The sequence below is a fragment of the Clarias gariepinus genome, chromosome 18, assembly GCF_024256425.1.
Source record: "Clarias gariepinus isolate MV-2021 ecotype Netherlands chromosome 18, CGAR_prim_01v2, whole genome shotgun sequence".
Classification (NCBI taxonomy): domain Eukaryota; kingdom Metazoa; phylum Chordata; class Actinopteri; order Siluriformes; family Clariidae; genus Clarias; species Clarias gariepinus.
Genome location: NC_071117.1, coordinates 8,705,001 through 8,721,106, shown reverse-complemented (window position 1 = coordinate 8,721,106; position 16,106 = coordinate 8,705,001). Strand labels below are relative to the sequence as shown.

Sequence of the window (16,106 nt, the reverse complement as noted above, 5' to 3'; positions counted from 1 at the left end):
CTGACTTGCTTTTCAGTGCTGAAATTTAAACTTGCATCCACTATCCAACTTATGTCTGTGTGAGAGTGTGTGTGTGTGTGTGTGTGTGTGCACACAGTATGAGTGGTGTGCGTGCTGACTTTTTCATGCACAGCGCCTCTCCTCTCGTCCCATTTGCTGGGGCATGATTGTGATTCGTTATATCCGTTTCCTGAATCCCAGCTCATTCTTCACTCGGACAGATGAAGAGAGCGAGATGGTGAGATGAATGAATGAGCATCATCTGGGACGTGTGTAATCTCTCTCAGAAACGCTGTTTGTACTCCTCTGTGTATTATTAAATACATTTCTGACAGGTGGGCGAGTCGATACTGAATACAGGAGGCTTCTGAAAGGCGCTCGCGAGTGTCCGAGACAGAGAGCCTCTCAATAATTCAGAGATAAGAGCTCGAAGCGCCTGTGAGCGGCAGCGACATGGGGGGAGATCAAAACCGGACCTGCTGCAGTTCGTGCAGAGAATCTAGTGCTGAGTGAGATCCTGAGTGATTGTGAAATCCATCACAATCAGCTCCACAGCAGTTCATTGTGTGTGCTCCTGCTCATCCGCTTAACTATTCCACCGCAATTCGAAATGAGCAGGAAATAAAAAGTCATTAGAGACGTGTTTAAGGTTGAAACCCTCAGGCTTCCTCACAATTTGATATGATTTTGTATGGATTTTGTCTGAATGTCTGAATATACGTTGTGTATGAAGCTCACCTTGGGGTTTGAACTGGCACACGTAGGCACGTTTGGCGCTGCAGGGGTGTGAGCTGGTTTGTCCACTGCTGCCCAGAGACACACACACATTTCCGTCCACCAGCATGGCCCGATCTCTCACTCCGTCCTCGCCTGGCAGAGCAGAGGATCCGTCCACCCAGTGCAGGGAACCGGGAGAGTCTACGTCACTGAGGCCCAACCACACACCACGCTCCCTGTACACACACACACATACACACACACGCAGTCAGTATTGGAACGTTTACTTAAAAATAATGACTTCTGCACGTCCCCTCTTTGCGAAGACGCCACTTGTGTATTTTTCCCCCCTTCCACATTCCCTTGTTTTTGGACGAGCAGTAAAATTAACTGGGCTGTGCTCTCTCACCTCGGCCTGACTCGCAGTTTGTCATTTGTTTTGGCCGTTTTCTTTTGTTATGTCCTTGTGTTCTGTTCTCTGGAATGTGCCGGTGACCTCTGCTCCCTGTTTGTTGCACCATATTTTGTATTGATTGATTTTGTAAAGTGACCTTGAGCTTGGCACAAATGCTAAATAAACAGCACGTTACTTTTACACAGAAGAAAAAAAAAGCTAACTTTCAGACCCCTTCAGTGAAAGACTTGTGACTGTAGTGATAGTCCGGCACTGAACGTGGCTCCTAGCTCAAATCACTGCCGCTGCTCATACGGGATGAGCGAGCAGGCTCACGCGACTTATCACCGCTATATTCAGCAAATAACCAATTACTAATCACCCTGTTGCTTATGTCCAATCACTAATCACTGATGTTTGCAATAAAAATCAATAATTACTCCTGTGGTTAATGACCAATCATCGTTGATTATCACTGTTCCTACCAATCACAGTTGTTCTCAATAACCTACCATAATATTACTAATCGACCTTGTTCCCAAAGACTCATCACTATTTACTGTTGTTGTTTATGTTTAATGGCTAATGTTTATTGTTGTTTTTAATAAAATGACCAGGTTAATGACCAGTTAGTAAGTTGTTCCTATAGACAAATCACTGATCATCACTGTTCCTACTGACCAATCACTAATCACTGCTGTTCTCAACCCATCACCAATCCCATTGTTCCCAAATGACCCAACACTAATCACTATCGTTCGCTATGGTCCATCACTAATGACCATTGTTCACTATGACCCATGACTAATCACCATAATTCCCAATGACCCATCTTTAAACACCATTGTTCGCTATGACCCATCACTAATCACTATTGTTCGCTATGGTCCATCACCAATCCCATTGTTTCCAAATGACCCAACACTAATCACTATCGTTCGCTATGGTCCATCACTAATGACCATTGTTCCCAAATGACCCAACACTAATCACTATCGTTCGCTATGGTCCATCACTAATGACCATTGTTCCCAAATGACCCAACACTAATCACTATCGTTCGCTATGGTCCATCACCAATCCCATTGTTCACTATGACCCATGACTAATCACCATAATTCCCAATGACCCATCTTTAAACACCATTGTTCGCTATGGTCCATCACTAATCACTATCGTTCGCTATGGTCCATCACCAATCCCATTGTTTCCAAATGACCCAACACTAATCACTATCGTTCGCTATGGTCCATCACCAATCCCATTGTTCCCAAATGACCCACTAATCACTATCGTTCGCTATGGTCCATCACTAATCACCATTGTTCTCTATGACCCATGACTAATCACCATAATTCCCAATGACCCATCTTCAAACTCCATTGTTCGCTACGACCCATCACTAAACACTATCGGTCCCGGAGACCCATCACTAATCCCCTTTGTTGGCTTTGACCAATGACTAAATACCACTGTTCCTTATGCGCAATCACTGATCACTATTGTTTTCAGATATCCAATCACTATTCACCACTGCTCCAAATGACCAGTCCCTAATCACCATTAGTTCTAAAAACCAATCACTAATCACATTGCTTCCACCAACCAATCACTGATCAGTAATAACCAGTGTGCCTAATAACCAATCACCACTGTTCTCAGTCACTATAATCACCAATCACCATCATCAATCATAATCATGACAGATTACTAATTACAACTGTTGCTAATGGCCAATCATCGGTCATCTTTGTCCCACCAAAAAATACTAATCAACATTGTTTCTATTGACCAACTGTTCCAAATGATCAATCACTTATCAGCATTGATCTTGATGACTAATCACTAATGAGTGTGCATTAAGTTACTTTGCCCGAAAAGAGGTTGGAGGATCTCCATCAGTTCCAGCTTAACCTCAAAACAATGCAGAAATAAAGCAGACAACTCTAAAACAAGGTCAGGTTTCTTCTGTCTCGATGGACGCTCAGTTAGGAACAATCTGTTTTGGACATTTTACCCCTTTAAAAGCCCAGCTGCCCTGAGGTGGAGAAACACAACGGAATCTAAAGGGAACTCGAGCCTTGATGGAGCTTTATGGAGGATTTTGACATTTCATTTGCCTTTGATTTAAACACTTGGACAGGTGAACATCCCCAGAGCGGTATGCTGCAATCTGTTAAAGCTACAATAAAGAAAAACAAATATAAAAGCAAGTAAAAAAAAGAGTGAGGGGAAAAACAGAAACAGATATCCTCCCATCTGTACACAGGTTACACAGATACAACATATAGCGAGTATTAAACAGGTTGAAAAAAGTTAGCGTGTAATAAGTTAGGAATAAAATATTTCATATTGTGCTGTTGAAAGAAAACAATAAACAATATCAGAAGTTAATTATTTTCTTATAACAGCATGCCACGTGTGTCCTGGTGGTTTACCATCCTCACTAAGGAAACAAAAAACATAGACATTTAATTCTTTCTATTTTCTTCTACGTTGGGGCAATAATAACAACAATGTGTATTTTTAATCAGACCTTATTATAGGCCTCCTCCAAACGGTTGAGATGACGCTTCATGGTAAAAGTACAGTATCAAGATAACTTTTTTGGGGGTGAAGTAACAGCACTCCTGTTTTGGGGCATTAGATCCACTTTATTTCTCATGATATGCTGTGAAACTTTTAAAAAAGGTTTGCTTTTTTTATGTAAAGACACAGATTTATGTATTAGATTTTTTCTGAGCGTAGCATACCTCATCCAAGCGGTAGAGATCCAACAACTTTTATGATCTTGTGACTCAAAACATGCTCTACCAAAAGGTTGAGTAGAACATTATAGCTATAATATGCTTTATTTTATTTTAGATTTTCGATTTTTAGTTATGTTTATTTTTTGGGAACGTCCTCACCAGTCTTTTTTTCCTGGTAAAAAAAACCCCGTACAAAGTTAACCTTTCAGAAAGAACCTTCTACAAAACTTTTTAAAACTATTATCATTAGTTTCATGCATTATTTTAGATTTGTATTACACGTCTAAGTCACCATTCAGGGGACTTTAATATAGTCGCCACTATTTTAATGTATTATTTTTCTGCCTCTGGTGTTAGCTAGGCCAGATGGAGAAAGGGCTCCTTTTAATACACAAGCACATGAGAAGTGTTTTATATTAAACTTACTCAGCGCTGGCAACGATTAGAATGTCTCAACTACATTATGTAATGACACTCGTGCCAGTTAAGAGTTGGACATGAAAAAGAGGTAGAGAGGTGAAAGAGAGAGAGAGAGAGAGAGAGAGAGAGGAACATTAAGAAGGCTTGTGCTCATTTGTGCACATTCTTACATAACAATGAGGGTGGGGAAGGAGTAATGTGAGGGTGTGTGTGTGTGTGTGTGTGTGTGTGTAGTATATGAATACTATTTCTCTCTCCATCTGTTTCTGTCTGTGTCTCTCTTTCTGTCTTTTTCTCTGTTTCTGTCTCACTTTGTTTCTGTCTGTCTGTCTGTCTCTCTCTCCGGGCAGTAGTAGGAGTAGAATGCTCAGATTAATGATGGGTGTGGAACGGGAGACAGGAAATACACACATTCTGTCTCTCATTTTCTCTCTCTCTCTCTCTCTCTCACACACACACACACACACAACCACAGATAAACACACAGGCTCCTCCCAGCAGCAGGGTAACATATTTCCATAGCTGTGTGCTTCTCCAGATGTGCATCACCATTCAGGTGTGTGTGTGTGAGCCAGAAAAAGAGAGAGAAAGAGAGACAGTTTTAAATAATAATAATAATAATAAGATACAATGCCTGGGGAAATTGTGCACTAGGGGGCGCAATGGTGCACCACTTTCCCCCAGCACAATGCTGAATCTATTCCTTATGGATACAATATACGTAAGTCTGTGAGTGTGTGAGTGTGTGAGGGTGTAAGTCCAGGGGTACAGACATCACAGACACAGAGAATGTAACAAGCCAATGGCACGCCTGTGGTTCTTTGACGTATATAAGGGGGAACCGTAGGTGACGGAGCTTCCCACATGGAAAGAACCTATATGAGGATATATGCGCATATATGAAACCTATATGCAGTATATATGCACATATATCCTCACCTATATGAGGATATATGCACATATATCTTCACCTATATGCAGTATATATGCACATATATCCTCACTTATATGAGGATATATGCGCATATATCTTCACCTATATGCAGTATATATGCACATATATCCTGACCTGTATGAGGATATATGCGCATATATCTTCACCTATATGCAGTATATATGCGCATTTATCCTCACCTATATGGGGATATATGCGCATACATGAAGCCTATATGCAGTATATATGCATATTAATGATAATATATATGCTGCATATAGGCAAAATTGAGGTGCATATATGTGCATATACAGGCCATATAGGTCTCCTGTATTGCTTCTTTATATCCACATATAAGCCCTATATGTACATACAAGATATGTCTCCTATATAGCTCATGGCAGGATCGATCATTTTAGCTCATATCTCACTTTATCAACTGTCATACATGATGCGCTCATATTTTCTATTATCAAGGCAATAACTAAGAACTAACTAAATAAAAAACACATTTTAGAATTTCTGTCGCATTATCTGCTAATGACCCGAGGCAGGACACGCCCACACGCCAATCACACGGAAATCAGTCCGGCTAATTTACATACTAGGCCACGCCCCCGGACAAGGAAACTCTTCAGAATGTTCTGGAAAGTGGGAGGAGTTTACATTTACCTCAGAAGAAGACTGTGTGGCCCTGACGACGAATGGGAGCATTTTGAAGAGAGAATCCAGGAGGACACACTGGGTAAGTTATTAAGTCTTATATAACTCTTATTCTGATAATATTAAACTAATATTAGTAAATATTTTCCTCACTTCAGCTAGCTCTTGTCAGCTTGTGTGACACATTGGCTTTCAATGCCATTTACATGGTTTAGGTAAATCATGCTAACATGCTGCCTTTCTGCATGTAGCACAAACATGATATTTCCCGGTGGCTAAGCTAATGCCTTATGGAGTTTACAGATGTTTATAAACGTTTTAATAAATAATCATTTATTATTATTATACTGTCTTATTATTTTTGTATTTTCTAGATGCTACATTGAAGAAGTGGCCGGCAGCCACCCGAGGGCAGACAGGCACATCTATCAATTCAAAGCTCACGAAGCTGAGAAGGTCCTCAAAATATAGATATATGTTTTCTTCCTGTTGAGTTTTTTTGTCTTATTTTTGTTCTTTTACTATTTGATTGTTCTTAAAAAAAATAAAAAATTAAATTTCTACATTTTGGGCTTTTATTTATGTTGTCTAACAGCTATGGATTTTAATAATTTTACTAATATCTAGGTAAAAATATAGGTGCATATATGCACATATAATATAGGAAAACGGCCAATTTTATATATGTCACATATATGTCTATAGGTACATATATGCACGCATATATGTACGCATATATGTACATATAATATAGGAAAACGGGCAATTTTATATATGTCACATATATTAAAAACCTATATCAAACCTATATTAAAACATATATGTTTTATATAGGTTTTTTCCGTGTGGGTTAACTTCCTGGACTGCATAAGGGGCGAGGCTTTGAGTTCATGGGATTTCCAGTTTCATGTGTGTATTTTTAAAAATTAAGCGAAGCATGGTAGTCTCTCCGAAGTGTTCCAAAAGTGTTTTAATTTTCAGTGTGTCCCCGAACCCCATTATAGTCTATGGAGTGAACCGGTGACGTTTTATTGGCCAGCATAAGTCTGACCATGTAGTAGAGTTTATCGAGCCTTTGATATGCCGTGTCTTTTTTTTTTTAATCGGATCAAAAACGACACAGAGGACATGGGTACAAAATGAAACTATAATAATTATAGTATTTTATACTAATTATAGTAAATAATTTATTTATTTATTCATAATTATTTTTTTTTTGTAGAGGGGAGGAGTTGGTATTTTCATTCCATTGCACTTGGGAGACCCGACCGAACGTTTCCATATAAGGTTTGAGAGGCTGCGTAAGGACGATTCCGTCTCCGTCTCCCGTCCTAAATCAAAAAAACATTATTCATTTAGTAAAATCATGGTCCGAATCCTTAGAAAAGTAATTGCACGTCTCACAGCGGGTGGAGGGGGGATGGGGTTTGAAGGGGGGGGTGTTGGGTTGGGGTCGGTCTGGGGGTGATCGTGATGTGTAGCCCACATTTTTTACCAAATAAACAAAAATAATAATACTAATAATAATTACATCAGGTCTCTCACGTTTAGGAACGAAACATATAATAATCAGCTTAATTAACTCGCACAGCAGGTGGAGAGAAACTGCAGGTGTTTTATTCAAATGGGATTTTCCAAAAACACTCTAATCAGGTTTGGACAGGAATAATCACAACCTGCAGTTCAGTCTGCTTCAGTGACTTTAATCTGAAGACATGCCGGAAAGTGTTTATTAAAAGACGCAGAGCCGCTAAAGAGACACGGGAGAGAAGCCCGGGGGAGCGTATGTCTGGGTCAGAGTGTTTTTTGTCCAATGTATTTGTGTTGTCCCACCCGTGTCCCTTCAGGGCCTTCGTATCCCAGAGGTGATAATGTCTAACGTTCAGTGAGACCAGCTCCATGACTATCCATCCATCCATCTAAAGAAAGAGTTTGTTATATGTCCGCAATAAGAATGTGTTATGAATAAAGGCTCCACAGTCCAAAATATTTCCACTGGTGAAATCCGACTCCCAGAATTCCCCTGGTGTCAGGCCCAACCCACGCTCTCCTCCCGCCGCTCAGGTTCCCTCCATCCTGATGACTTTCACCTGTCCCTCATTCCCACTGTTTGTCTTCTCCCCACAGCCGTCTCTGCCTCAGACTTCAGGGATGCACTGCTGTTGGATTCCTGCTCCTCTGGAGTTTTTTCTCTTCATCTGCTCTGGTTAATAAAAGCGCAGATTTGCCTTCAACCCGCAGTCGTCTCGCAGCGTCTCAGGAGGAGCGGCGAGGAGAAGCCGAAAGCATTACTCATTTTAAACACAAACGCTTTTTATAAACACACTTCTTACAGAGCTGTAGGACGTCGGGCCAGCGCTAACCCCTCATCCGTACGTGTGGTTAAAACAGCGTAACGCACGTTCAGCCTTTAAGTGTGCAGCACTGCTTTATAATTACAGCTCTGATGTAGGTCAGTCATCTGCCCTGTAATTATAGCGCACGCTCGCTCTTACACGGCTCCTCACTCCCTCTTTCAGTTCTCATAATCGCCCTCAAAAAAAAAACAGCCACCCCTTCCCCTCCTCCTGGCATCATAACGTAGTTCTGTTTCTCTTCCTCCAAAGTGAAACAAACAGATGGAACAAATGGGGGACAGGAAAACAAGGCAAAGGGGACGAGCACAACACACAGAGAAACGTTTCCGAGGAAAATACAGCAGAGTATTCCTACACTCCTACAGGCTAGTAAACACACACACACACACACACACACACGCACACACATGCACACACATGCACACACACTTCTGATCTCATTGTACAGCTGTTTTTCCATTCATTTTTATCGCAGCTCTAAACACGATGTGATTTATTAGCCATATTTACTCAAACTACACACTCTCAGTCTCAGGCTAGACAGGTCTAATCCAACTAATCATCACTGACCGAGATAGTTTACATCATCACTTCTACTCAGATATTTATAAACTTCTCCTCTTGTCATATTAAACGATTACATGCTATACCAAAGAAGATGGACAGCAGTACATCCATATATACATCTCAATATCTAGCTATACAATACAACCATCCATCTATCTATTCATACATACATACTGTACATCCATCCACACATCCATCCATCCATACATCTATTCACCCATCCCATTCATCCATACAGTACATACATACATCTATTCACCCATCCATCCATCCATCCCATTCATCCATTCATACATACATACATGCATCCATCCATCTATTCATATATCCATCCATTCATTCATACATGCATCCATCCATACATACATCTATCCATCCATCTATTCATACATACATACTGTACATTCATATAGTACATACATACAACTATCCACCCATGCATCCATCCATTCATACATCTATTCACCCATCCATACATACATCTGTCCATCCATCCATCCATTCATATATCTATTCATCCATTCATACATGCATCCATCCATACATCCATCTATTTATCCATCCATCCATACATCTGTCCATCCATCTATGCATTGATCCATCTATCCATTTATTCATACATACATCTCTCCATCCATTCATCCATCCATCCATCCTTCAATCCATTCATCCATCCATCCCTCCACACATCCATACATCTATCTATTCATCTGTTCATCCATACATCCATCTATCTATCCAACCATACATCTACTGTATTCATCCATCCATCCATTCATACGTCTATCCATCCATCCATCCCGTCACTGGCAGCATTTAGGGTAAGTTATTGTCCCAGAGTCCCAGACTTCTTGCAACCACACTCACACACATTTATAACACACACACACACACACACACACACACACACACACACACACACACACATTGTCATGTCAAACAATTTTACATCAATTATTTCAATTTTTGATGTAGAAAGTGTAACTCATAGATTCTAGATTGATTATATGTAAAGTAAAACGTTTAATTTCAAACCTTTTGCGTTTTACAGCTTGCAGCTCATGCAAGTAAAATATCCAGTATCTCAAATATTTTGTGTTTTACTAAACTACTATTCATACAGCAAAATACCATGTACAGTATGGCTTTATTCAGTTCAGTTTAGGGGAAAACTGCTGACTTGACAGGTCTTAGAGTCCTTAGGAAGAGTGGAGAGGCACAGATCGGAGGTGCTTTCAGTCCAGTGTGAAAGTTGGTGTTTCACATGAGGGGATGGAAGGGGCGGGGAAGCATCTGCCGGTGTTGGTGTACTATGTTACTTTATAAGTCCGAATTCAATCAGCTCTCTCCAGGTCCCCAGCTGTGAAAGGCTACAGCGTCACCCGGGGGGTTGCTTCTGTCTTCTTACAAGCTTTACGAAGATGCCGATTTTCTTTTCCAGCAGGACTTAACACCTGCCTAAAGTGCATAAACAACTGCTGACTAGTTTACTGACCATGATATTACTGGGCTCTATTAGTCAGCCAACTGACCCGACCTGAACTGGCTATTGTCAAGAGAACCAACATTACAGATGAGGTGAGGGCTGATACCAAAGCAACCTGGTCTTCAATTACACCTCAGCTGTGCCACAGACTGACCAGGACTTTTGAGCAGAGCACTCTGACACAATGTTAGTTCATAATATATGAGATGATGGAGCCATACAGTGTATGTGTGTGTTCATGTGGACTCACTGTGTGATGCGCTGAGCGATGAGGCTGCGTACGGCGTCACATCGAGCAATGGCCAGCTCACCACCACGAGCCACGCACTGACGTCGACCCTCGGACCAGCTAAACTCGCCTGGCACCAGCTCGAAACACTGGGAGGAGTTCTCATGGTGCACGCCGTCTGACCCACACACCGGCTCCGCTACACACACACACAAAGCAGGTAAAGATCAATTCGATCAATCTGTTTGTTTACTTTTATTTTATTCTTCTTGTCCCATGCTTCCTTTTCCACAGATCCAGACAAAATAAATAAACGTCAATTATTGTGCGTCTCATACCTCGTGCCACTTCCATGCCCTCTTTCTTGATTCTCCAGTTCACGGCCACGCCCACTCCACCCCAGTTCACCAGAGTCACCGCCTCCTCCAGGCTCTGATTGGCCAGCAGCATTGAGGGGCAGTGGAGCTCCAGCCTTGGAGGCAGTTCCACATGTACCTCTGCCACACCACTCTTGTCTCGGTGTGTCGTCATGGCGACTACATTTACCCTGTAGTGACCCGGCAGGCCATATTTGTGCTGCGCCATGGTAACGTTGGTGTTCAGGAGCGAAGATGCATCCCCGAAGTCCCAGCTCAGAGACACAGGGAGGACAGAGGACGAGACAGACAACGCGGCCTCAGAGTGGACGCTGGAGCGCTTGGCTGAGACGTGCACAGAGAAGTCCACCTGTAAATACAGACACGTAGCAAGTTGCTTTCAATATGACTTAAATGGTGCAGGTGCTCGCTTAACACTTAATCTCTCACACACACACTCAGACACATACACACACCTGGAAGACATCCTGGGCGACGGTGAGGCCGCAGTCTCTCATGACAGTGGAGTTGGAGCATGCTGCGGAGCACCGGGCCTCGCTGATGTAGTTGGGCTCAGAGTTAGTGCTGCACAAACACTCTCTGCGTGAGCCCAGCCCTCCGTACAGCTGCTTATCAAAGAAACATCTGGAGTTACATTCCTCCCTCGAGAAATTCCCCATCACCGAAGAGGTGAAAATGACCAACTCGGAGCCGCCGGGTCGAGCCTCGTCCTGCAGGCAGCCTGCGTAGTACAGCTCTGTGTGCACGCACAAAATCAGGCATGTTAATCATTAATCAATAAACCGGCAAAAACCAAAAAAATGACTAACTGGTAATGCTTGTTTTGCATAATGTTTCTCTGTAGCTTGCATGTCTACTAATACAAAAAATCTGTCATTTCAATTACAAGAATTATTGATGAATCGATTACTGATTGTTAAATATAATAAAAGGTCCCATTAAAGCAGAAAAGGACGCAGCGTGATATAACTTAGATCCATTTCTTATTGATGAGATGAGCTGTAATATCCTCCTGAAAAGTGGAAGCTTTCCACCGCTTTATTTACTAAAATTACTTTGCCCGCGGCATCGCCAGGCGTCGGGACTAAACGATGTGTTGACATTCCATCCAATTATCGTGCGATGTACGAGAAGCGAGCGAGAGCGTGTTTTTTTGCGTGGTTTTGCAGGGCTCTGGAGTCGACAGACCATCAGAAACACAAAGCTGTCTCAGGAAAACACAATTAGAAAAAAAAAAAAAAACGTTCAGCAACCAGAGAGTTTAACTGAGACTTTAGCTCAGTTCGTCTACCAGAGCGCTGCTGGGGCTCATTAATGAAATTCCCTGGGTACCAACGGCGGCTAAATCTCACTTGCTGATAAACGGGAAGAAGGAAAAGCGTGTTTGTGTTGTTGCCTGACTAAACACATTTCTTTTTCCGTAACTACAAACCAGGACTGTTTTCTGCTAGCAACCGCCGCAATTCAAACGCTATAGCCGTGTTTATCTTGTAGTTTTTGCGTGATTCACTTCGCTGCGTATTACTTTTCTTTTTTTCGGTTGAACCATAATTGCAGAAGTTAAACTATGAAGTCTAGGTTTAATTGTAACACTGATGGTTTGGTTTAGAAAGTCCTGAAGATGATGTAAAAGTGATCAGGAAAAGAAACCAGTCAGAGGTCACCACTGTGTTTTACCCGCGTATGTACAGTATATAACTATGTATAATCTTATTGGACAATGTGCAAAGCGGCGGCGGTGGTGTCGTGCAGTGCTCTGATTGGCCGACGGGCCTGTCACTCACCACAGTCCTCGGAGCTGACGTTGAGCAGCGGTTGGTCTTTGAGTTTGGGTGGGCGGTCACAGAGCATGTGATTGGCTCTCCTCAGCGTGACGCCCTTCGTCTGCAGCCTGCTGACCAGATGGACCAGTTTACAGGCACACACGAACGGGTTGCCGCTCACGTCCCTGGGACACGGAAACACAGGACAGGAGAGACGGTTTATTATGATTTGTTTTCTTCATCATATAATCCATATGATTAATCTGGATCTCTGCATCATCCTGATTTCAGTTCTATAGTCCTGTAGCTGTGGCCTTTAGTGCTGTAGCGGCAGATATTCAAGTGCTGCAAAGGGTTCATTAAATTCTGTTCAGCTGCCGATTTAAGACACGCCCACAGTTTGATGCATGTGCAATACGCTGTCAAAACGTCCAGTTTGTAATCTGGCACATACCTCTTCATAACTTCACTTCTTCTCAACATTTTGCAATCATGGTGCAGATTTAACTAGAGATGATTACTAGAGGATGAGTATTATGAGATCCACATCCCATCCAATCTCATCCCAGGAACACTGGGCCTGAGGAACACCGCCTGGAGGATGTGGGGACTAGTTTACTCGCCCACTCACTGTCTATACTGCTTACCCTGTAACCCCAGGGGCCTCAAGGCACAAGGTGGGGTACACGATGGGTGGCTGCCTGTCCATCACAGGGAACAAACTCACACGCTATGGGCAATTTGGAAAAGCCAGAGTGCCTGAAGGACACCCACCAAGCACGGGAAGAACATGTTGAGCAATCTCCACATACGCAGGCGAGAATCGAACCGTCAACCCTGGAGGTGCGACACCACAGTGCTGCGACTACTCCACCGAGCCGCCTAAGACTATTTTCTTTTTGGATAAATAAAACAAGAATATTATTGGATTTCTCTGACTTCTGCCCAAAAACAATTAAAGCTTAATCCCGTCTCCCCGGGACACAGGCTCCATAGTAGAGCTTCTCTGTCTTCGGTATTTGACGTTTATAATCCCATTGGTCAACATACCCATTATGACTTTCATAATAGTGCAATTAAATAGACGAGTGTGTCATTACTGAGACATGCGGCTGTGGAAAAAAGTAACGGTGCAGAAACGACAGCCAGAAGAACACACCACTGCAAGTTCTCTCGAGCATTTTTTTTACTAAATCGGAGGAAAAACTCAGAGAACTGTGAGACTCTGGGTTAGTAAAATGCATACTGGTTTTGCCCTGTAGCACAAACCTAGTCGAACAGCCAAAAGCATGTCGAGGCTTACGGCCTCCAATAATGCATAAAAAAAAAAATGATACAAAACACTGCTGTGGTCCGGCCCGTCATTATATCATGTTAAAATCTGTACATGGCGTCTATTTATCTGTTTAATGGATTATTAAACAGATGCTTTACCTTGGCTGTATACAGAAAATAGAACTGGGCCGTAACCTTCAGCTGCTCAGTTGTGTGGATAAGATAAATGTAAGTGCTCTAGCTAATAAATATTAATGCAAAAATGTACGTTTAAAGTTGATTCATAACCTTCCATAAATTATGCAGCACTTTACAGAGAAATAGGCCATCTTCTCTGTTATATATTATCATACATTTTTTAAACATATCGCTTGTATTGTACATCGTGCTGTACTTCAATTCATTAAATAAATTTCTTGAGCAGTCCATATTTTCCACCCATTTTTTTTCAGGCTTAGCGGAGAGTGCTTGTGCTTAACGGCGGTGGTGGTCTGGATGCTACAGAAAAATTTGAATGACGAGTTCGAGAAAAGTTTCTTTTAGATGAATTAACTTTCTAAAGGCAGGCGCATAGCAAATGTCCTAACACTACGCTTGGTTCGACTGGAGTCGGATTTGGCCTTGATCGGATTAGTTCGGATCTGTTTAGCATGCAAACATAGTGTATGTATAAGGGGAATAAGAAGTTTTTATACAAAAATGATTTGCCTATTCCATGGGTGCCAATCCATCGCTGGGCACAATCACACACACACAGGCTCCAGGCAATTTGGAAACACCCTTTATCCTACTCTATCCCCACCAAGCACGGGGAGAACATGCAAACTCCATGCACACACACCCGAGGTGGGAATTGAACCCTCGACCCTGGAGATGCGCGGCCACGATGCTGACCACTAGCATCACGCATCAGTAACTGTCAACCTGACTGTCGCACTTGTACGTTCTGCTTCCAACAAAATGTTCTTCCATTTTGTTCGTAAGTCCATTTTGTTCGTAAGTCGAACAAACATTGTCAGGTAGTAGGATACTGACACATTTGGCTAGACACAATATAAAACTAACATGCCGACCATTGAACGATGGGTGAACAATTTATTTTAAAAAAGTAATCAACGTCTGACATCTTTTTACCTTTCGTCATTGCTTGCCGCTTTTAAACAGTACCAGATTTTAGGCTTGATTCTGGACGTCCTGGGATGCATGCTACACGAATGTTTGTAACTTGAATGCTCGTATGTAGGGGACTTACTGTATATGTACAGTATTTGGGTACAATGTCATCGCAGGTCTGGCTAAATACTTTTATACACATAGTGTAGGTGTGTAGGTATGTCAGAAGTGCCATACAGTGTAATCTTATCTGATTGAATAAGTTACCGAATACCTACCCAGCTACAACGTCTTTGAAAGTGGTTTTCACTAAAGAAACAAGAACAAACAAAATATGTTGATGTTTTATACTGTCTTTAAAATTGCTACTGTAGTTACGAATGGTTATAGATATTACTATAACTGCAGGGCAAAAACACCAGCGTGTTAAACCCAGTATGATTAATTAAATGTTGCCGTGTAACAAAACAGAAAAGGATGAGTTTGCCGGTTTAAAGACTGACCCTGATGATCCGCGAACAAAACAACCAGATTCTCGATCTGACAGAGTGGAAAAGGTCAGGTTCATTTTCCCGTGTCTATAAAGCAAGACTGGAGTCATCAGTAACCTCTTACAGCGAGCGGAGAGAGAGTAGGTGTGTGTGTGTGTGTGTGTGTATGTGTGTGTGTGTGTGTGTGTGTGTGTGGGTATATTCACACTGTAGTTAAATTAAATAAATTATCATATATTATTCCCTCAATAGTGGTGAGCTGGTTGTTCCTCATATCTCTGGAAAACAGCGAGAGCGCGTGAGAGAGAGAGAGAGAGAGAGAGAAAGAGAGCGAGAAAGCGAGCGCAGTTAGCGAACCATCCATCTCACCACCTTCTGTCTGTCTGTATCGCTCTTCTTCTGTTACTGTGTCTGCCTCTCTATTTGTCTTTCTGTCTCAGTCGCTTTCTCTGTCTTACTTCTGTGTGTGTGTGTGTGTGTGTGTGTGTGTGTGTGAATAATGGTTCTCTTGTCTAGCTTTTTTGAGCAGCATATGGAAAAGTTCTGGGGTGATTTTGGTGTACCAGACAG

The 16,106-nt window shown here is 42.1% G+C and overlaps 1 protein-coding gene across 1 annotated transcript in view; it reads right to left on the bottom strand.

The window, feature by feature from the left end:
• Positions 1 to 16,106, bottom strand: part of pkd1a (polycystic kidney disease 1a) — a 74,404-nt gene that overhangs the window by 38,705 nt on the left and 19,593 nt on the right. Inside the window, exons 4-8 of the mRNA XM_053476673.1 lie at positions 12,679 to 12,842; positions 11,350 to 11,630; positions 10,856 to 11,243; positions 10,539 to 10,716; positions 739 to 953 (exon numbers count right to left, since the gene is read on the bottom strand). Coding sequence (XP_053332648.1) covers positions 739 to 953; positions 10,539 to 10,716; positions 10,856 to 11,243; positions 11,350 to 11,630; positions 12,679 to 12,842 — 1,226 coding nt within the window. The remainder of the gene's footprint in view (positions 1 to 738; positions 954 to 10,538; positions 10,717 to 10,855; positions 11,244 to 11,349; positions 11,631 to 12,678; positions 12,843 to 16,106) is intronic.